A 22,343-nucleotide genomic window follows, 5' to 3' on the forward strand; every position below is an offset into this window, starting at 1 on the left:
AAAATAATTTTTTTTAATTTACCAGCCAAATCGAATCAGTCCATCGTATCAGAAGCGTAGCTACCTTGGCGCCCTGGCCCATGATAAATAAGGGTTACAGTAACCCATTACAGATCCGTTTTCTACTTACCTTATCTTATACAGTAGAAGAAGTAGGTGTCAGGATATTATAATTTTACATGCAATAGGTGATACATACAGTAACATGCCTTTGGGTAAATACTGATAATTTATTTTTATGATGCGAAACGATTCGTTTCCTAAAGATCGTGGTGATAAAGCTATTTTATGCCTGGTCGTGCGGTTTGCGCGCTGGGCTGTAGTTTGGATTTATCGATGGTCCCGGGTTCAAACCCTGCCCGCTCCAATCCGTCGTCCTGTGGGAGGTTGGACTAGGAAGTAAACTATCTTTAACTCTGAAGGAACATCCGAAACATGTAAAACAAACAAACATGTTTTTAAAATCTTTGCTCCATTACGTCTATTTTGTACAAATTCAATCAAGAAAAGCTCTAGATTCTAGAACAAGCAAGAAATACAAACAATAACCCGACATAAATATTTTTTTCTTAAAATAGATTCAATGGCTATGATAATACCAAAGAAATAATCACATGACTTTGATTTAATTCCGTTGAGAGGTTGAGAACCGCTGCTCTAGAACAAGCAAGAAATACAAACAATAACCCGACATAAATATTTTTTTCTTAAAATACATTCAATGGCTATGATAATACCAAAGAAATAATCACATGACTTTGATTTAATTCCGCTCATGATTCTTAATGCCTGAAGATTTAGGTCTTTACAGTAGTTAACCTGCAAGAGAGCCATCTCTCTATCAGAAATGAGTAGGTCCGGGAAAATTTTCTCGACATTGTTACGTAAATCAGAAAATTGACCGAAGAGTTAACTATTAAAAGAAAGTCTATCATATACTCGGACGCGACGTAAATGAGGGTGGTTCTTCCCTCGAAGAGGTAAAACGTCTGGTCCACGTAGTACATTAGTATCGGAATGAATCCTGGGACGGATATCCCAAGATAAACCAGACACACCATCAGAAGCATTTTCACCGCCTTGATGTCGAATTTCGGCTTCTGCGCAGACGATGTCAGCTTGAGTCTTTTCTGTGTCGCTAGGTGGAGCTTTGCCCCCGTTGCTATGGACGACAGAAAGATAAAAATCAGAGACATCGGGCCCCGGATGTTGGTGACAACGAAGAGGTTATAAAAAACGAGTGCGTCCATGTTGAAAAGAAAAAATTCCGAAAATGTCAAGGTTGTCAGAGTGGTATTGGTTGTGGGGTCAAGGGTCGAGGTCACAGCGAACATGTTGAGAAGCGGAACGCTCAGAACGAGCCAAAATATGTACAGAAATAGTAAATAGATGACAGTGTTGCGAACTGTAAATATTCTGGTTACCAACAAGGGCAGGTAAACAGCGACGTTTCTCTCGGCGGAGATCAAGACGATGTGAGCAGACGAGATGAGGCTGATTAACCTTAATGGAACGGCCAGGCACATGTTTACGTAAGCATCCACCTCCATGGCCAGAAAGGGATCAAAGCGGCTGACCAGGCAGCTGATCCTCCTGACCGGCAGCGCGGCGACGTACAGCAGGTCCACCAGGGATAAGGAGAACAGGATGACGTTGGTGCTGTCCCCGAGGCCCTGGTAGGACAGGATGACCACGTTGAGGACGTTGCCGACGACGCCGAAGACGGCCACGATGTTGATCACCGTGCAGTTGATGATGATGTCGATGATGTTCAGATCCTCTGCCGTTATGATGTCATACTTGTTCATGCTGTGGCTTGAAATGTTCATACTTGATCTGCAGCTTTGTTAGTTATACAGTTGCACTGACACTTCGAATATGCTGTTCTAGCTCTAGTTACTGTTGCAGCTGTTGGCGTTTCCAAAACACTTCAACTGTAGGCTATATTTGTAATGCTGCTAAAATTATTGTTGTTGAATTTGTTCAGGGCCTGCCTTAGGCATAGACAAACTAGGCAGCTGCCTAGGGCCTCAGAGTAGTGGGGGCTTCGTACAGGTCTCTACTAAGATTCAAAATTTATTTCAGAATGTTTAGATGTACTTGTTAAACTACATATGTTAGAAGACCAGATCCTTTTGGATTGGGCTGAAAAATCGGTATCTGATATATGTACTAATATGTTGAAGAAGTTTACGAAAGGCTAATTGAACGTTACGGAAACTGTGCTACTTGAGATACAGATACAGAAAAGTTTTTATAAATTTATGCGTATTTTTTAAATTTATTTTTCTAATTTATTGCGTATTTTTCAAATTTATTTTTCTAATTCATTTGGGGCCACCCAATTCACTTCGGCTAGGGCCTCCAATTACTTAAGGAGGCCCTGATTTGTTAATATCAATGTCGCCACAGGGCCTCTTGTTGCTTTACATGTTTAGCAGCATTACAAATATACATTGAATTAATTTTTATTAATTGAGAGAGCCCTTGTTATATTCTAAATTGCATTTACTCTTGAAATAAAAGATGTCCATGTCCAATACGTACTAATATAATATTTGTAAATTTGTTGTTATAGCTTCTGTTGCTTCCCAATTTGTCGTTGTGTTTGTTTATAATTTATAAGCAGCTTAAACTGATAATTAACATTTTCAGTCTCAATGATAATTTTGTATTACTATTCTATTATATATGGTGTCGTCTTTATAGATCCAGTAGTCTGATTGATCACTGAATACCACAAACTTGCTCTGGATTTCGACCACTTTAATTTCTTTATATTTCTGACTATGCTACGTCAAGTGAGTTTTGACAATCACAATGTTTAGTAGGCAAACGAAATTCATCTTAGCCCTTCTTATTTTGAGAGGATATGTGATAGTCAGATATCAACGATGTTAAAAGCTGTATAGCAGTATTCTCTTATAAGCTATTCCATTTCCTGAACTAATTGCCGGGCTGCCAAGATGTTATTATAGATCAAAGAAATGTGTAGGCTTAACAACTATTACTCGCACGAGTCTCTAAATGATATAGGCACACACACACGCACATATACGCAAAGAATATTGGAGGGAAGATTTGTGTTCTTAGCTGTTGAAATTTTTAATGAGACTAATCACACACGCATCGCTGTGTTGCATAATTAAAGAGATAAAAATGTTACTTTTTCATGAAACGAGATGAGTTCGAGAGTATTCATTATTGTTTTAATGAGCAAGACAGAGTTGAGTTAAAATGGAAGGTTACACTTCTTTGTCTCCGTGGTGCATAAGACTTGTATTGGCATGCTTCCTACTACTCGAACGTAAAATAAATATATACTTATGTATATCTATCTAATCACACATAAATAAAAAAAAAAGGTCAGCCTAGCTATTTTAGAGAAAGAGAGAGATTCGTGAATACAATTTCTTACATCTGTGAGTTTCGGTAAATAACATAATAAAATTCATAATATTAATTTTTAAATTAAAAAAGATAGCAATAGAAAAAAATAATATACAAAAAAACAAATCTTATCTTAGGGGAAATAAACGCTAATTACGATTTACGAGGGTGCCAGCACAACGACCAACCGCCTTAACTTTTCCCCATCTCATTTCAGGTACCCATTAGAGCTGGGTGAACTCTGAGGCACCGATATTCAAAATCCCAGTCTTCACCAGGATTCGAACCCGGCACCTTTGGTTTAGAAACAAAGCGCTTTACCGCTCAGCTGCCATTAATTTCTTTTTCTTCTTCTTATAAAATACAGACGTTACTTCAAAAAAGAAGATGATTACGTCCTACGCGTCATGCATTCAGTCATGCATATTAACCAATGACTTAAATTCTGCCAAGTCACTGGTTTTCCTGGCTAGCTCAGGCAACCCATTCCATGCTCTGATAGCACTAGGGAAGAAGGAGCATTTGTACAAATTTGTCCTAGCATATGGGACGAGATATGCGCCTCTATCTTTGTGTCTTTCAGAGTATTTTATTAAATTTTGTTTTTGTATTTGAAGATTATGGTTCAGTGTTTTATGTATAATTGCTACCTTACTTTTGATTTTACTAAAGGTAAAGTACCAAATAATTAACTAACTAGTAATTTTGTGATTAATTCGTGTATTGTTATAGACTAGAACATGGAACTATACTATAGTTCCATGACTAGAATAGGTATGCACAATTTCAACTTAATCCGAGAATGAGAACAGGGAGAATAAACCCGCTGAATTAAATTGAAAGTTTACGGTATGTAGTCTTCGAGAGTCCTACATCGACATTAGGCTTTTATATAAAATGTATACATAAGCATGCCATTGAATAAATAAGCTGCAAGGGTCAATGCTACAATAATCCTGGGGTCATGAAAGTTCAACACTTTGGTGTCGAGAAGCGTATAAATTTATAAAGCTAGGTACATTGTCTGCTCGAATCAGCCACTATGGATCCTCTCATGGAAATGAGATGAATGCCTGGGCATTAGCTATGGTCGGAAGGATGTCCCCCACTCTGAAGTTCTCCCACCCCCTCTCCTCGCAGCAGACGTGTCCAAAGGAAAGACGTCGCAGTTTCTGCAAAGGGGCGTAACACTGTGTGCTGCAAGCTAACTAAGAGTCGCCGGCTCGTGATTTTTCGTCAGGGTTGACTCCAGAAGCAGTTTCCCATGTTTGGGTTTAGATGCAAGGAAGAGTAGGTTTGAATTCAAAGTTTTCATTCTCCTAGATGGGTAGCCAGCCAATACTAACGGCCCTCTACTGCTCGAAGCTTACTGTTTAAAGCGCCAGTTAATCGCCTTTGCCCCTTCTCCTGTTAGTGATAACAGAATTGTGCACTATTCCTGATCAAAAACGATCTAGATCTGATTACCAAAATAAGCAGGTAAGCACTCAAGACTAGAGACGATAAGGTTCATCATAAAATCTGATGATTCACAAGTCAAACCGATGACAGAGTCTAATTATATGGACATTTAAGCAGGGCCGCCTCTAGATAATCGGAGGCCCTAGCCAAGGCGAAGTGAAAAGGGTGGCCCCAAATGAAATAGAAAAAACAAAAAATTCAAACCGAAAATGCGCAAAATACGCAATTAATAATAAACAGTCCTGTATCTACTAAATCAGCAAATAAGTTAAATTCATATAGTGCCGATAGAACGAATGGGATTCATGGACGATTCACGATTACCAGACAAGAAATAACGTTTCGACATTTCACCACAAGGAAGAAACAATGGTCTTCTAACAAAGGCCTAGGCCTATATAATATGTAGGCTAGTCTATTCGCGAATAAACTTTGCATCATATTTGAGACTTAAATTAGAGCTAGGCTAGTATAAGTAGAGAGTTCTGTTATGTTTCAGATTTGATCCATGTTTCGCAAATTTTTTTTCTCTACTATGCCAGGCTCCCAGCAATCGGAGGCCCTAGGCTACTACCAGATTTGCTTATGCAGGGCCAGTCTGAGGTCACTGCAACCTATGCGGCCGCAGTGGCCCCGCACTTTCATTGGCCCCGAGCTAGTCTAGGTGTAAATGATTAAATTAAATCATTAGGCCTATAACTTATAACGGGTTCCCGTGGCTTCTGGATTTTCCAGGAGCTCCTGGAAATCTCTTGAAATGATTAAAACCTCCTGTAAACTCATAAAAAAAAAAAATATCCTGAAAAATTGACAAAATTGTCATTTTGGGGTGTCATCCAACATGGAAAACGGCAACCCTACGCGCCATAAAAAAAAACAACAACAGCAGTGTCAGATTTAATTAAAAACAATATAATGCAATACTATTTAATTTTGTAATACATATTTTAATTTTCACGTATTATCCTTATCCCTAGGCCTATACCCAGCATGGGCCCATCTCAATCCGTTTCGCATAGGGCCCCGCAATAGTTAGGACCGGCCCTTTGCTTAATGCATAAAGCCGGCCCTGATTCAGGCTAAGCAATCATTGGCATTGTACATTGTTATATGTTAATGTTGTTATGTGTGTATCATTTTTTTTTTCGCGTAGTCATCCTTGTTTTGATGCTTAGTGTGTTCACGCGACACCTTCGACATAGGTCACGGTGCACGTGCTTCTCAAGTTGTTGTTTTTCTGTGTGCTGTTTCAGTCTTCTAGCAGTCATCTATCTGTCTATTTTATGCTAATAAAATGAAGTCTATTAAAGCCTCTGTGTTTGTAATTAAAACATTAGCAATAGGATAACACCCATTAACCCTGGTCTTCATGATAACCTAGAAACGTAGATATAATCTAGTTCTAGATCCAGACATTCTAGCTACAGGTAACAGATCTCATCTAGAATCTAAAAATTTAGATATAATCTAGATCTATGACTATATATTATAAATAAATATCTAAATCTGCATTCTGGATTTAGACTGTAGCCATCCAGGAAAACTGATGACTTGGCAGAATTTAAGTAAGTGGTTAACATGCATGACTAGATGCATGACGCGTAGGACGTAATCATCTTCTTTTTTGAAGTAACGTCTGTATTTTATGAGGTATTAGATCTGATCAAGCTAGATCTTGATCTATATAAATCTGATATTCAAATAGGATATTTCAATATAGTTCAGTGCACTTACCCAGCAACGCATTCTAGCAACAAATATGGCGGTGACTGATTAAAAAAAAAAAGTTGAGGTAAACTATATAAGATCTAGATCTACGAACTAGACTATACTCTATAGATTTAGATCTAAATCTACATCTAAAGCTGACACCAAAGAAAATCTTAGGTAAGCTAAACTAAATTTTGATATGCATAGATCAATGCAATAACTAAAAATTAATAAAGTTACAAGTTGAAAGTAGAAGTAAGATTAAGAATAAGAATTATTAGTTATTTAACTTATTTATTTTATTATATTAATTATAATTATGCCTTATAATTATAAGCCTTATTATATATTGATATTCTTATAGTATAATTGTAAAAATAATTAATATAATATAATAGAGTCTAATTGACTTATGACTTATACTAATGATTAATTATGATTAAAAATAATGTCGAATTATGATATTATCATACTGAGTCTATTGACATATTCATATGTTGTCAATTTTGATACTAGATCTGTAAGTAAGTGCATAGGTATATATAGAATATAGATCTAAATGTAAAATCTAGATATATATTTATATATATTATATAATATTATAGTTGTAGAGCCAATATATATATGCAATAATGTCTATCATTAAAAGAATATAGTCAATACAGATCTAATCTTATTATCTTTATATGTTGTCTGTGTCTGATAAACAATAAGTAATTCAAATATCAGTAAATGTTTCTGCTGGATTTTTTAATGTTGTGGGGTGTTTGTGGGGTAGTGATATATTATAGACTATAGACCTATAAATATAGACTATATAGATATATATATATGCGAGTGAAGCAGTTCAGTAGTACATGTCCAGGATGAGATAGACAGTAGAGTTTATTATATGGCAGTACAGTGATGTACAGTGTAACTATTGTAGTTAGTTTATTATGTTCCCAATATATTGTCCTATTGGCTATTTTATTTACTCATTAAAGTACCAGATTATTTGGAACTCTTGTTGTCAAGTTCTTGTGTTAGATCTGTTTTGTTGAACAGTGTTTGCAAAGAAGTGCTGATTAGGAGAGAGAATCATAACAGTATTAATAGGTTTAAATATTAGAAGCTAATATAAGGGCAATATTATAGTTCATATTATAATTTTAATAATCTTGAAGCTTAGGCCTATACTAGCCTAAACTAGAGTCTTGATCTATACCTCAATATAATGCTTTCCTTTCTTTATTCAAAATACTTTCAGTTTCTCCTGGAAATAATTCTTCATGGGAGATTTAAGCTTATGATCCTGTATTAAAAATGTCAACAGCAATGGATGAAAGATTGAAGTGGTTAGAGTTAAGAATCAACTCTTCTTTGAAACTTCGCAATGAAGACTTGAAGAGTGTTTTAAGCAATGATGATAACAGGTAAAATCAGATATATCAGATACATTTTCTCTATTAATTTTTATTCAAATTAAAAGCAATATAATTTTTTCTACATTATGTGTAATCCTGATTTTTAAGTTGTATTATTTAATAGAAGAAATTGTTCAGATTCAAATGCTTTTATCGATAGCCTTTGTTCTGTAGTCACAGATTAATAATAAATTACTGTAGACGTTACTATTTAATAATGATAATAACGAGACTGTCTTTATCAAGGTAGACATATATAACTAACTTTTTATTTCCGTCCTATTCTTTGCTTTCGCATAAAACATAAACAACAAACAATGACATAATATCTTCTAATATTAACACATCCTTCCTTTTGAAGCTATCATCACATCCTTCCTTTTAAAGTTCTTAATACTTATATTTACAAGGAATTTTGACAACTCGACCACTTCTGGTTGTCTTGACCGGCACAGTAAGTTCTCTAGATGTTGGTTTATAATTGTCTGTTTCTTTTGTTCTAACAGTTTGCTGTTCATTGTCTTCGTCGGTGTCATAGTACCCAGAGATGTTTTCTTCGTAGCTCTTGTTTAGAAACCGTTGATTTCGTCTGTATGTTTTCCCATCATTTGTCTTTATGATGTAAGATCTGGGTGATGGATGTTTCTTAATGACGACTGCTTTCTGCCATGTTTGTCCTAGACGAACTCTCACCTTCTCCCCGACAGAGTAATCTTTAGGTAACCTTGCTTTTGAATCGTATTTCGCTTTGCTTTTCCTCTGTCGTTCGTTGAGTAATGTCTCTGCATTTTCAGCTACCGATGGTTTCAATAGTTAGGGATCATTTGGAATGATGTCCCTGAGTCTTCTACTCATCAGCAGTTGTGATGGCGAATAAAGCAGTCCGCTTATCGGAGTATTTCTATACTCGAGCATAGCGAGATATGGATCGTTCCCACTTTTGTATGCTTTGTTGAATATCTGCTTTACGATACCAACATACACCTCACTTTGTCCATTTGATTGAGGGTATCTGGGACTTGATGTTGTTATCTTGAAACCCCATTCAGAAGCAAACTCTCTATATTGATAGCTATTGAATGGCATATTGTCGCTCACTATTTCTTCTGGTATGCCATGTCTAGCAAAAATACCTTTCATTGCCCTGATAACACATTCTGCTGTTTTGTTCTCCAGTCGTTTTATTTCAGGATATTTGGAGAAATAGTCCACAACTAGCAAATAGTCATTGTTTCGCCATTCAAACAAATCTGTCGCAATCTTTTTCCATGGTCTGTCTGGTACAGCATGAGGTAGCAATTTTTCCTTCACATTATTTCTTTTGAACGTTGCACATGTTGCGCACTTCATTATTGTCGAAAAAATATCTTTGGACAATCCTGGCCAAAACACACTCTGTTTTGCCTTGGATCTGGTTTTCTCAAGACCAAAATGACCTATGTGCAACTTGTCGAGAATTTCATTTCTCATACTTGAAGGAATTATAATTCTGTTCTCATAAAACAATATTCCATTCTCTACATGAATACTGTCTTTAAATGACCAATACACTTTCACTGTTTCATGAACTTGAGTTTTTATCTTTGGCCAACCTTCTCTGACATAATTCATTACAAGTTTTAATTTAGCATCAGATTCAGTTTTCCTTCTAATTTCAATAATCTTCTGATCACTTCCTGGAAACTGTGCTGTTGCGCTATGAATTCTCATAACCATGTCATCATTTGAATTTGATTGTTCTTGACCATTGATGTACGCACGCGATAACATATCAGCTATTTGCATTTTTGAACCTGGAGTGTAAGTTACTGTTAATTGATATCTCAACAGTCTTAACATCATTAACTGAAGTCTTGGTGAAATCTTATGTAAAGGCTTAGTCACAATAGTTTGCAAAGGTTTGTGATCTGACTGTACAGTCACAGTTCTTCCAAAAATATAATGGTGAAAATGTTCAGCTGCAAACACTATAGCTAACATTTCCTTTTCTATTTGTGCATATCTGCACTCTGTTTCTGTCAATGATCTTGACGTATACGCAACTGGTTTGTCTTCTTGCATTAAACATGCTCCCAACCCTTTAGAAGAAGCGTCACACTGAATAGTAACTGGCTTTTCAGGGTTAAACAATTGCAGAACTGGAGCTTCACTAAGTGTTTTCTTTATTAGTTGAAAAGCATTTTCTTGCTCTGCATTCCACTGCCACAATACATCTTTCTTTAGCAATTCACGCAATGGACTGGTAATTGTTGACATGTTTGGAATGAAACTTGACAGAAAGTTCAACATCCCTAGCAGTCTTTGAATTCCTGTTCGATCTGTTGGTGCTGGCATCTCCATTATTGCTTTGATTTTAGCTGGATCTGGATGAATACCATCTGCTCCAATTTGTCTTCCGAGATAATTAACACCAGAAAGTTTATATTGTATCTTGTTCTTGTTGAACTTTACATTGTTCTTTCTAGCTCTCTCCAGAACATTTTCAAAAATTTGATCATGTTCTTTTTCATCTTTTGCTGCAATCAGCATGTCATCTGACATGATATGTACACCTGGGATGTCTCCGAATACTTGATAAGCACGTTTCTGTAATACTTCACTAGCTGAGGATATACCAAAAGGCATTCTCAAGAATCTGTATCTTCCAAACGGAGTATTGAATGTACATAAATAAGAGCTTGGTTCATCCAACTCAACTTGCCAATATGCATCCTTTTGATCAAGTATACTAAACACTTTTGCTGCTCCCAGTGAACTATTGATTTGATCAAATGTTGGTATAGTGAAATGTTCTCTCATTATATATTTGTTCAGTTCTCGGGGATCTAAACACAACCTCAAAGAATTATCTTTCTTCTTTGCTATAACCAAGTTATGAACCCATTCTGTTGGTTCATCAACTTCTGTGATCACTCCATCTTGTTGCATTTGTGTGAGTTTTCTTTTTAATTCTTCATAGAGTGATGGTGCAACTCTGCGCGCACATTGAATAACTGGTTTTGCATCTGACGTCAGTTTAATGTGATACTTCATTTTGTATGTACCGAGTCCTTCGAATACTTGATTATATTTTTTCATCAACACTCGTGGAACTTCATTTTGTTGCTTGACATCGTGTACTTCGACATTTCTCTTTGCCTCAATTAGTTTTAACGCAATAGATGTCTTCAGACCTAGTATAGGATTTATACTTTTCTTGATCACGTACAGATCATCTTTAACTTCTACATCGCCGACTTTAAATGTGACCGATGCAACTCCCTTCAGTTCTAATGCTTCATCCCCCAATGCTCGTAGGGTAGTATTTGAATTCTTAAACTGAGTATCAGTTTCTAAATTGTTCCACGTTGACTCTGATATCACATTAGCTTGTGCTCCTGTGTCAATCTTCATTCTGACTATTTTTCCCATAATATTGACATCAACCATCCAAACTTTGACATTGTTGTCAGTACCAATTGCCTCAAACCACAACTCATTTACTTGGCTTGACTGACTTTCATCTTCCAGTAAATCAACAGCCTTGAAGTGTTTCGAACGACATTTTACAGCGAAATGATTTCTCTTTTTACATCTTCTGCATGTCTGTCCAAATGCTGGGCAATTGTATTTTCCATGAAATCCACCACAAGATCTGCAATCTCTAATTAAACTTGTGACATGATTCTTTGCCATATTTTCCTGTGAGGTTTTGACTGGCTTTCTATCTTCTGTCTTTTTTAAATTATTAGCAGCATCCACATGTAGTCCTTTCATATCTATCATTTGGTTCTGGGTATGCTCGTCAGCACGAATTATGCTTGCTGCCTTCTCTAAAGTTAAGTCTACATCTCTCAGAAGTCTCTCTCTCACTCGATCCGACTGTATGCCACATACCAATCGATCTCTGATGAGTTCATCTCGAAGGTTGTCAAACTTGCATTATTTTGCCAAATTCTTTAACTCAGTATAATACTGTTCAAACGTTTCTCCGTCTTTCTGCTTTCTTGAAAAGAATTTAAATCTGTCATACACAGTGTTGGACTTAGGCAAAAAATAATTCTGAAACCTTTCAATGAGTTTGTCTACAGTCTCATCTTCACATACTTGAAAAGTATTGTAGATGTCTCGAGCGGGTTCACCGATCAGGTGTAACAATAAAGCTTTCTTCACTGGCTCGGGCTTCGTATTTTTTTCAGTGGCGACCATAAACAGTTCAAAACTTTGTCTCCATTTTTTCCATCTTTCAGATAGATTACCGTCTAGTGACAACGGCTTAGGAGGATCGAATAATTCCATTATTCGTACAGATTCTAGATTCTATGTCTAGATCTAGATCTAACAACATGAACTAACGACACCACAAATAAAATGTACTTTTAGTAATTTAGAAACCACTAGATCTAGATCTACCTGTTACCAGCACTTTAAAGCAATGTGACACTAGATTTGACACCTAATCTAACACCAGATCTGACACAAGATCTGAAAACAAATCTGACACCATGTTCTGTAGTCACAGATTAATAATAAATTACTGTAGACGTTACTATTTAATAATGATAAAAACGAGACTGTCTTTATCAAGGTAGACATATATAACTAACTTTTTATTTCCGTCCTATTCTTTGCTTTAGCATAAAACATAAACAACAAACAATGACGTAATATCTTCTAATATTAACACAGCCTTTGTTACCTAGTTATTATGTTTATTTTTTTTTTAATATTAATGTTAACTACTAGAGCTGGAAATGCAATGTTTACATTCACTGTAAATGAATTTAATTAAATAATTAATAAATTGTTACTTTTGATATTGTGTGGTAGTGGTAGTGGAAAAGTAGTTAATGGGGAAAAAATTACTAGTATTAAATTTGAATCTTGTTAACAAAAATTTTTTTAAATTGTTTTTTATACTATAGGTAGTTTCTTAATTCCACCAAGCTTTAATTGGTACCTGGCTCCTGTTAGGAATGTAAAGAGTATTGGTCACTAATCTTGTTTATAGTGAGAATAGTAAAGACAGGTTTTATATATATATAGGAATGTTACTTTCTTTTTGGCTTGATTGAATCATCAGCTTTGTGGAAAATGCTTTCGGTATTTATTTATGTACAATCTTTCTTTTTTATTGGTATAAACAAATATAGTTCTTTGTTTTAGTAACCAATTTGTTTTTCCTTTTCAGGCTAGCATTTTATGAGTTTGTTAACAATGAAGATATCAAAAAGTTATTTGTGTACAAAAGTCATGGGAAACAAATTACTGCCTCATTGCAGCCGCCATCAGAGATACACAGCAAATCTATTTTCTTCTTGAAGTGCAATCCTGGGACCAAGCTTACTAAAGATAACATAGGTATGGGTAATGTACACAAAACTACATTACACTTAAACAGATTTAACTTTTTTTCTCCTAATTGACGATGCCAACGTTGATTTTATGGCAGATTTAAAAGAAAAGGCATCACAAAGATTTAACCCCTTTAAACTAAATTGATTTTTGGATTGATAAACTTTAATTTGTGTTGTGTACATCAGCTGTGTGTGTGTAGAGGGAAAACTGATGTGTTGGCAACATCATTCTGACCACAGCTAATGCCCAGGCATTCATCTCATTTCCATGAGATGATCCATAGTCGCTTTGCGACTGAAAGAGGCCTTAGCATAGTAAAAAGAGAATGCATTTCCCTAATGCATTTCTTTATAATTCCATACCAAATATAACATTTTCTGATATCAAACACAAAAGTTATTGAAGTTTAATCATATCAGGATAGTGAAATACAAATGAGCAAAATGACTAGTTCTGTCGGAACGAGGAAAATAATTACGGAGAGAAAGAGTTAAACTTTAAGAGTAGGTTCAAAACTTCTGTCTGAGATGTTTTTTTTGTTTTTTTTCAACCCTTGAGAATTATCTTGTTTCCTTTTTTCTCAAATAATTTGTATATAGTAAAACTTGCACTTTGTAAAAATCTTGCAATACAATACAATTCTTGATTATCAGCTTTGTGCAAGATTTATATTCAGAAGTTTTAAGTGTGAATAGCAAAACACTTCACAGCCCAAAAAGAATAAAATCTAGTCAAATATACATTCGGCCAAAATAAGAGTGTTCAATAATTAGACAAATCTACTCAATTTTCTATGTAGATATTATAGCATTATGCTAGTCGAAATAGCTAAGACTGACTTAGATCCTTCTGCACCATTTGGCGCATTGGGCAGCAAGCTGTCTCCATAAAGATCTGTCACTGGCAATAGCTAAGACTTTATAAAAATTAAATTAATTTTAAAATAATTTTCAGAATACTTTTGATTTGTGGATTAACAAAGTGAAGATTCACTGTGACAATAATTACTCTATTCATAGAAAATGAAGTATTTTACATGGACTGCAGCCGTGCTCCCTTGGAACATTTAGAGTTGACCATCAGAGAAGTCTTTTTACCACTTTTAGCAACTAATTCACAAATTGTTTCCACTTCTTCTGGAAATGGAGATAAAATAATGGACATTTTACACAGGCTAATGGCAGCAGCAGAAGTCACTCAAGGACATATGCAAGTGAGTCATATAATTTCTTACTTGTAAAGTATCAATTTTACTGAAAGAAATTCGCTTCTTTTAACTTTAAATATTATATAATAAAAATTCAGCTAAAATTTGATTCATTGAAAAAAGTGTTTTGATACAATTCTCTTTTCAAATGAAGACTACATGATGAATCAAACCTAAAGCATATTCTCCTCCCTTGTATTAATTTACTCTTCTGTGTAAAAACTGGAAGCCTCTATATTGGAAACAGCTTTGTTTTTACATTTTTCTGGCAACATTGATGGAAACCCCACATGACATGCATAAATAACTGCTCAGCTAGCACACTATGCTCCATAGATGCTATGGATGTAACTAGAGTTTTTTTGTTTTTCCTGCTTTTATTCTCATTAAGCTATTTAGAAATGGTTTTATCTGCCCCCCTCTTTTAAATACCCTTCCCTTTCTTTGCTGTTCTGGTCAGTTCCATTGGATACTGTATGCCTTTGTTCATTGCACTCATCCTCATTAGGTCAAAAAAAACAAACAACTTAAGCCAAATAGTTGGACATCTAATTACAAAATAGGGCAATTTAAGTTTTATAATCATTTTCTTAGCAACTTGTGTTTGCACTATTACAATTTTTAATATGACATACAGGGAGTAACAGTGCTGCATCTTCCTGCTATTGAAGTCCTAGCTGAGGCTGCTGGCTCCCCATCTAGAAGAGCTGCTGTACTGCATGTATTGGAGACAACTGTTATTGGATGGATCAAACAAATCAGAGTTAGTTCCCTTACTTGATTTTTGTGTTTTACATTAGTGTTAAATATTCACCACTTTTTATTTTAAGCATTATTTTATATATTCAACCTTTTTGTTTTAGCGTTTGTTATCAATCCAATACTGGCTTTGTGTTTATGAAGCAGGAAAATTTTTTTTCAGTTGTTATGGGGTGACTGTTTTGGTGCAGCCGTTTTTGGCTCTGTGGTCATTTTGGTAAAACCACTGTCATAATTCTTAGTGCAAAACGTTTTAGCTACATTATACATGTTGATTTTATTGTGTCTTTTAAAAAAAGATCCATATCTATTTTTTGTGTGTGTGTTTGTGTTAAAAACATATTTTTATAAATAGAACAATAGTTATTTTTGTCTATTAGATTTGGGGGTTTTAGATTTGTTGTGTAATTGTTGCTAAATCACTGACGTTAATGTCAATATCATGGTCTCAGGTAGGCCCCTAACCTTTCATTTTTTGCATGTTTTTATATGTTTCCGTAGTTCCTTTAGAATTGGAAATTTTATATCTTAGTCCAAACCTCCCACAGGACAGTAGGGGATGGTGGCTCACTGGCTTCAAACACCTGGGACCTTCAAAACAACAGTTCTGACCACATCCATAGCCATCTATTATTGGCAATATGCAATAATGAAATAGTCAAATTATTAAAACCTTTATTTTGGGGGCAGGTATAGTGAAGTGAAAACAAAATGTTTATTATAAATGTGAATTAAAAATGTTTCCTCACAACTTCTTGTTCTAAAAAAGCTCACACCAAAAATGGTTGCTCCAAAATGGTCATACCAAAATGTTGCGTAAAGAGACAGTCTCACCTGTATTAGAAAATGTAAATAATTATAAACTTTATTGTTTGTGGCCCACTGTGATGTTTAAAAAAATTTGTTTACCCACTAAATCAATAAGTTTGCCTAACGTTGGAAGCACTTTTTATCTCAACTTATAAATTACAGATATTTCTTCAAAAAATGATTATTACATCCTACACTTGTATGTTTTGTTCATACCATGTTAATTTAAAATTTAAGCATTACTGTGTCATTGATTTCCTAGCTGATTTGGGCTATTCAGACAATTATCAAAAGGCATTAAGAAAGAAAGAGTTCTTATAAGCTTTTCCTTGCAAATGGATCAAGAAATGTCTTTATCTTTGTTTCTTTTAAAATATTTAATTCAGATATTTTGGTTACATTTTTGTATATTATAGCCCTATTGTTTAGTGTTGTATCAGACTTCACTTTCTGAGTATCAGCATTCTATTTTGTTAGGGAGTTCTTCGCCATGACCCACAAGCTGATCTTCTTCAACTGTTTGGTAAAGAGCCTGGACCCTTGGACGAAATTGTCATGTGGAAGAAGCACCTGGAGAAGCTACAGTCTTTAGAGTTACAGCTAGAGTCAGAAACAGCCAAATCTATTTTACAGAACTTAGAGACAGCCAACAGCCAGTATGGGCACGCATTTCACTCAGTTAAAAAAGACATAACAAAAGTGGGTACAGTAAATAACTTTTTTTTTTTAAGTTAACTAAATTCTTTAAGATGCCCAAGAGTAATTATTTATATCAATGTTGGCAAACAATAGTATTACAGAAATAAAAAATAGATGATTGTAGGTGACTGTGACTAAAATATATGCTAAGAATAAATATTTGTTTTCAAAAAGTGATTAACAAAAGACTTAGTGTGGTATTTAGTAAAAAAAAACATTTTTTCTTTTTTTTTTTTCTCAGTGTAAAATAAAAAACATTTTTACCTCTTTACCTATAGGCACAACAGTTAAAAAAAACAACAGAAGCAAACAAGTTATTCTATAGCTTTTCTTACATTAAGTTGCTTAATACATACAATGGTTGCCTGGTTGTGCAGTATGCGCACTGGACTGTCATTCAGACTTTTTGATGGTCCCGGGTTCCTACTCAGCCCACTGCCATACCCCATCGTCTTGCGGGAGGTTTGGACTAGGAGGTAAATTATCTTCAACTATGAAGGAACATCTGAAACACTTAAAACATTTTGCAGATAATCTCATCCACCATACTAGCTAAGAGCTTGCAATGTAGTGATGTGGCCAGTACACAGGCACTGACCTTTGCCTTGTAAGTTTGGGACCTTTAGAAAATTATTACAACTGAGTCCAAACCTCTTGCAAGACTGCAAGGGATGCCTGCAGGCAGTAAGACTACAATTAGTGCTGGATGGACATACTCAAGAGTAATAATCCCTGCATCTGCTCTCAAAATTACTTTTCACACTACTTTTGAAAGATATAATTATACATTACATCTACTTTGATCAATCTTACTTTATTCATTAAGGTTTTATAATATATAGGACTTACATAGAAGTTTGTTGAATGTGCATTATCAAGGAAATTATTTTTTGTTAGGCCAAGGCTGAAACTCAGAAAATCCTCAAGTTTTTTAGCACACTGGAGCCGTGGTACAACAAGCTGCACTCAGACAGTCCCAAAACTATCATTAAACATTTTAAACCTTTGATGCATGTAGTTTTTCTTGTTTGGACTCATTCAACGTAAGTAATCACAAAGTTAATGAAGGTAATAGTAGAGTACCCTAGGATAAGTGAAGAGAAATTTTAAAGAAAAAACAATAATTCTGGACAAGTCTGAATCTGCTACTGCATTACACAATATCAGTCTTTCCAATCTGCATGGGCTTAGTAGCCTAGTTCTCTTGATGATGATCTCTTTAAATATAAAATGAAGTTTCTTGAGTTCGATCCTAGAACTTTTGAATCTATTGAAGACTTTGACAGGTAATTAAAATTAGATTTGTAATATGTCCTTTGTTCAGATTAAGCAATTATGAAAAAATAAAAAGCAAACAGTATTCATTATGTAATTGACATTACAACAAGGTCTAAAATTATAATTGTTTTTTTTACATTTATATTACTTTACAATTCCTTAAGTTTCTGAACTATCTATGCAGTGTATATGGTTTTATAAATGTTATTAGTAAAAGTGGGAAAAACAAACAAAAAAAAGACTTATAAAGGCTATTTTTATTTCTCTTTCAGATACTATCATCAGATAGACAAGTTTCACCAGCTGTTAGGTTTGCTGTCCAATGAAATTGTCCACAGAGCTATCAAAATGGTCGGAGATGATGTTTTAAGAGAGCCTCTTGAGGTGAATTATTACAAGCAATTTTCTTTAACTCTCTTTCTCCTAATTAACAATACCATCGTAGATTTAATCTCATTAAATTAAATTAATTTTTGTTTTTATAAACTTTAATTTGTTTTATATAAAAACAGCATGCTTCCTCCTATAATTCTATACCAAAAGTAACGTTTTCTGATTACAAAAATGTGATTGAAGTTTAATCATAACAGGGTAGAATATACAAATGTGGAAAGTGAGCAGCTCTGCCAGAACGTATAAAAATAATTACGGAGATAAAGAGTTAATAAAACAAAACAAAACCAAAAACATTTGTTATAGTTTTTAAACTGCAATTTTAGGAAGTATTTTTTTTTCTCTGACAGTCTTATTCCAAGTTAAAAGAGGCACTTAGATTTTGTGCAGCATTTCGAGGGACTTATTTGGATTTCAAAGAAAAAGGAGATGATCAGAATGCTAAAAATATAGCTGAAAATGCAGAAATCTTGTATGTTGTAAAACCATTTTTTACCTTTCATTTTTACATTATTTTCGGAAAGTTTGTTTTCAATCAATCATATATATATATTTCATTAATTTTCTTTTAATATTTAAATTTCATTTTCGAGTTTTAGAATACGTGACCATGTTTTTCAACAGTTATGCAAAGTACAAACACAATTTCCCATATTTCTTTTTTTGAGGATTATTAGTATTATTTGCCTTTAATACTAAGTAATACTAAGTATAAATTATTTAATAGTTGTCATGTATATATGGAATTTATTTGAATTTCAGAGCTTCAAGACCAAGGGGAAATTTGTTCAAGACTAAAATGTATGGACCTCATGCCTACACACCTCGATATGGCCTGCGCAATGTTGAGGGTGCTGGAGATACAGATTCCTACAGTGAACTGGAACTTTGGATGGATAGTCCTTGGCCAGCCAGAAATGCACCTTGTTTTGATTTACTGAACAACTTTATGGAAAGGTAATGGAAAAAACAATTATTAAAATCTTTTTTACAGCAACATTTTTCTATTGAGCATTTTTTTTTATAGAGATTTTTCTAATGAGCATCTTGTTTTTTTTATAATGATATTTTTCTATTGAGCATCTTGTTTTTTTTATAGTGATATTTTTCTATTGAATATCTTGTTGTTTTTTTTTAAATGTAAGCCTTTGAGATTTTTCTTTGCAAGTCATGTCAACTCAAAAATGAGAAAAAGGGTTAAGGGTTATTTGAAGTGAAAAATGAGTTGATCAATTATATCTAAAAACTTTTCAAAAAATAAAAATGCTTTCTTATTTATTAAAATGTCTTTTGTTAAAATAGATGTAATGATGTGCTTGAACTTGTGGAGACGACCCGCCACTTCCGTCTTTTGGCAGTCACAGCAGAAATTGGTGGAGCTGGAAGCCCAAGCTTGGACTCAATGGTCAGAGAGCTCCACAACAAGTACTCGCTTGCCATGAAGGACTTCTTCTCCAAAGTGAGCAATGTACTCAGCATTGATGGCACTCAGCAGTTTGAGTCAGCTTTCTTTAACTTCAGAACAACTGTGAAGGTAAAGCAATAGATTTTTAAAACTGGTCATTCACCAATGAGAATTATGAAGCATATCTCTTTTGTCTTTACTAATACATAGAGAAAAAGGAGTTAGCATCACTAAAGTGAATTGTATGAAACATAAAAATTAATTTACCATTGTTAGAAAAAATTATAAAAGGTTTCAAAAACAAAGAAGAGGTCAAAGTTGGCCATTGAGTTACTAAAAAAAATATGTAGTTTTAAAAGTTATAGAAGCTCCTGTTGATATGGTAATACTTCACTGCCACAAAGACATAGACTAATTGAAAAAGCATCGTATATCACTAGCAGAGTGGTTATAATGTTGGCTTGAGAAGCCTTAGAAGGCTTGAGCCATGAGTTCAAATTCAAGTTGTTCCCCCTTTTTTTATTTTTATAGATACTTTTTTTTGTCTAGATCTATTACAAATTTAATGACATGACTGATCCAAAATAATTTTTATGTTTTTCTTGTTTCATAATTTTATTGCATGAGTGCATTATTGATCCTTCTTGTTAGTTTAACTAATGTAGAAAACCAGCAATAGTTCTGCCTATCATTTGTAAAACATTAACAGGCTTTAGTCTCTAATTTTCTTTTTGTATTTATTTCTAAGTTATTTTTTTTTACAAAACATCATTTCCTATAAATGACTTATGAAATGACAAATGATGCTTAAATACTTAGAGTTGTGTTTCTGTTTGAATGAATAGTTTAAGGGATGGTCGATTTCTGCTTTTAAAAAAATAATATAAAATTATTTTTTTTTTAATGCTGTATATATCTTATCCTAGGATCTGGAGAAAAAACTTGCAGAAATTTTACGTGTTGCTTTTGATCAGTGCCCTAATGTACAAGCCCAGCTGCGGCTTCTTGAAGTCTTTGAAGGTATCAGCGGAAGAGAACTTGTGCAGGTAAAAGTCTTTACCATTTCATCGTCATATCTCAGGATTTTGCTCTTCCAAATTGTGATTACAGAATATAGTTGAGCCTTTTCACTGTCTCTACTGAATTTGAGATACCTATTTTTTTCTCTTTCCTATAACTCCTAGGAACTTGGAAACATCTGTAATAGTAATTGTTGAACATTGTTTCACGCATATGTATTCTGACTTGTTGGAAAGTTCCCTCTTGAATTTTACAATGTGTAAGGATAAAAAAGAAGTCTTAGTGATGATGCTAATAAATCTTTATAATATTAAATTGTTTGTCAAGGTTACAAAATGGGAATGTCCATTTTTTTAAATTCAGATTTGGGTTACACATACAGTTTGCAGTAGATACCAAAAACTTTTTTTTTTTTTTTTTTGGCTTTATTTCTAGGAGATCTTTTATAATGAGTTTTTAAGATAAAAACATTTATTATTGAATTTCTTTTGCTAAATATCCATTCATGTCTATTGTATCTTTCTTTTTTATTAGCAATATCTTAAAGACATTGACAAGACTGTAGTCTTGAATTTCACTGCAGAACTGGAGCAGGTCAAGGTCATCTTCCAGGAAAACTCCATCTCCCCACCAGCTCATTACAATATGCCACATACCGTCTCCAAGCTTATGTGGGCTAGGGGTCTGAGAGAAAGAATTGAGGTTAATTATGACTTTTTAAATGCAGCAATTTTATAATATAAATTACTGGTAAAATCTAGCTTAACTTCTTAAGATGGGTTACAAGTAAATTAAATTTGTAAAACATGATTCATAACAAATTACCTTAAGGATTATTTTGTATTGTTGTTTAAGTTGGTACAATTAGTAATTTTTTTACCAAAACTTTTTCAGAAAAATCATGAGTCACACAAAAACCTGCCAAAAAGACAATTATTTTCCTTTAAGAATCTTTATTAACTAGAAGTATAAGATGGATGGTTGGTCTTGTGGAATTTTTCAGAATGATGACATCATGGTTCTGGGTTTTTCTTTTGTAAATAAGTTTCAAATTGTTACTTTTTACTTCAGATTCCAATGAAAAAAATGAAGCATGTGAGCCCACACTCTCTGGAAGGAGACACTGGTTGGCACATGAGGGACTTGTACACAGACATCATTAAAGCTCTAGATCAGTATGTTTTATTCTCTGTCTTATGATTTTAGATTCATTTTATATTACAATCATCCATTTAAAAGCAATGCACAATCATCAAATAATTCCTGGAGTTAAAAACAACAAAATGTAACGAGAAAACTTTATTGATAGTTCATTATATTAAATAATAAAGAAATGAAAACAAAAATAATTTGTAACATAAACATTTTTTAAGTATTTTTTTAATCTAATTATAATGAATCTCAGATTTTAAGGATAATATTTCTTGTGGTACCTCAGCTGATGACCACAATCCATTCTGGAAATCGG

General features: G+C 34.0%; 2 protein-coding genes across 3 annotated transcripts in view; one reads left to right on the forward strand and one right to left on the reverse strand.

The window, feature by feature from the left end:
* Window positions 1-35: 35 nt before the first annotated feature.
* Window positions 36-2,203, reverse strand: LOC129922723 (uncharacterized). Its single transcript, XM_056009667.1, has 3 exons — window positions 1,059-2,203; window positions 600-657; window positions 36-73 (listed from the first exon to the last, which is right to left on the reverse strand). The coding sequence occupies exons 1-3, from the start codon at window positions 1,827-1,829 to the stop codon at window positions 36-38; spliced, it is 867 nt and encodes a 288-aa protein (XP_055865642.1). The 5' UTR covers window positions 1,830-2,203.
* Window positions 2,204-6,614: 4,411 nt separating this feature from the next.
* Window positions 6,615-22,343, forward strand: part of LOC106055129 (uncharacterized) — a 100,077-nt gene continuing 84,348 nt past the window's right edge. For both annotated transcript variants that reach the window (XM_056010084.1, XM_056010085.1), the window contains exons 1-14: window positions 6,615-6,738; window positions 7,811-7,976; window positions 13,138-13,307; window positions 14,324-14,517; window positions 15,149-15,274; window positions 16,558-16,779; window positions 17,677-17,822; window positions 18,330-18,441; window positions 18,801-18,922; window positions 19,213-19,407; window positions 19,753-19,984; window positions 20,782-20,901; window positions 21,410-21,577; window positions 21,947-22,050. In XM_056010084.1, the coding sequence (XP_055866059.1) occupies window positions 7,867-7,976; window positions 13,138-13,307; window positions 14,324-14,517; window positions 15,149-15,274; window positions 16,558-16,779; window positions 17,677-17,822; window positions 18,330-18,441; window positions 18,801-18,922; window positions 19,213-19,407; window positions 19,753-19,984; window positions 20,782-20,901; window positions 21,410-21,577; window positions 21,947-22,050 (2,021 nt within the window). In that variant the 5' untranslated portion in view covers window positions 6,615-6,738; window positions 7,811-7,866. The remainder of the gene's footprint in view (window positions 6,739-7,810; window positions 7,977-13,137; window positions 13,308-14,323; window positions 14,518-15,148; window positions 15,275-16,557; window positions 16,780-17,676; window positions 17,823-18,329; window positions 18,442-18,800; window positions 18,923-19,212; window positions 19,408-19,752; window positions 19,985-20,781; window positions 20,902-21,409; window positions 21,578-21,946; window positions 22,051-22,343) is intronic.

The sequence above is a fragment of the Biomphalaria glabrata genome, chromosome 14 (assembly GCF_947242115.1).
Source record: "Biomphalaria glabrata chromosome 14, xgBioGlab47.1, whole genome shotgun sequence".
NCBI lineage: Eukaryota > Metazoa > Mollusca > Gastropoda > Planorbidae > Biomphalaria > Biomphalaria glabrata.

Bases quoted from the DNA above. Each gene is read 5' to 3' on its own strand.
- LOC129922723 (XM_056009667.1), bottom strand. From the start codon at position 1,829: ATGAACATTTCAAGCCACAGCATGAACAAGTATGACATCATAACGGCA. The intron at 658-1,058 runs GTGTGTCTGGTT...TGCTTGTTCTAG, and splicing joins CGGTGAAAATGCTTCTGATG to AGCAGCGGTTCTCAACCTCT. The intron at 74-599 runs GTATTATCATAG...ATCATGGGCCAG, and splicing joins GTCATGTGATTATTTCTTTG to GGCGCCAAGGTAGCTACGCT.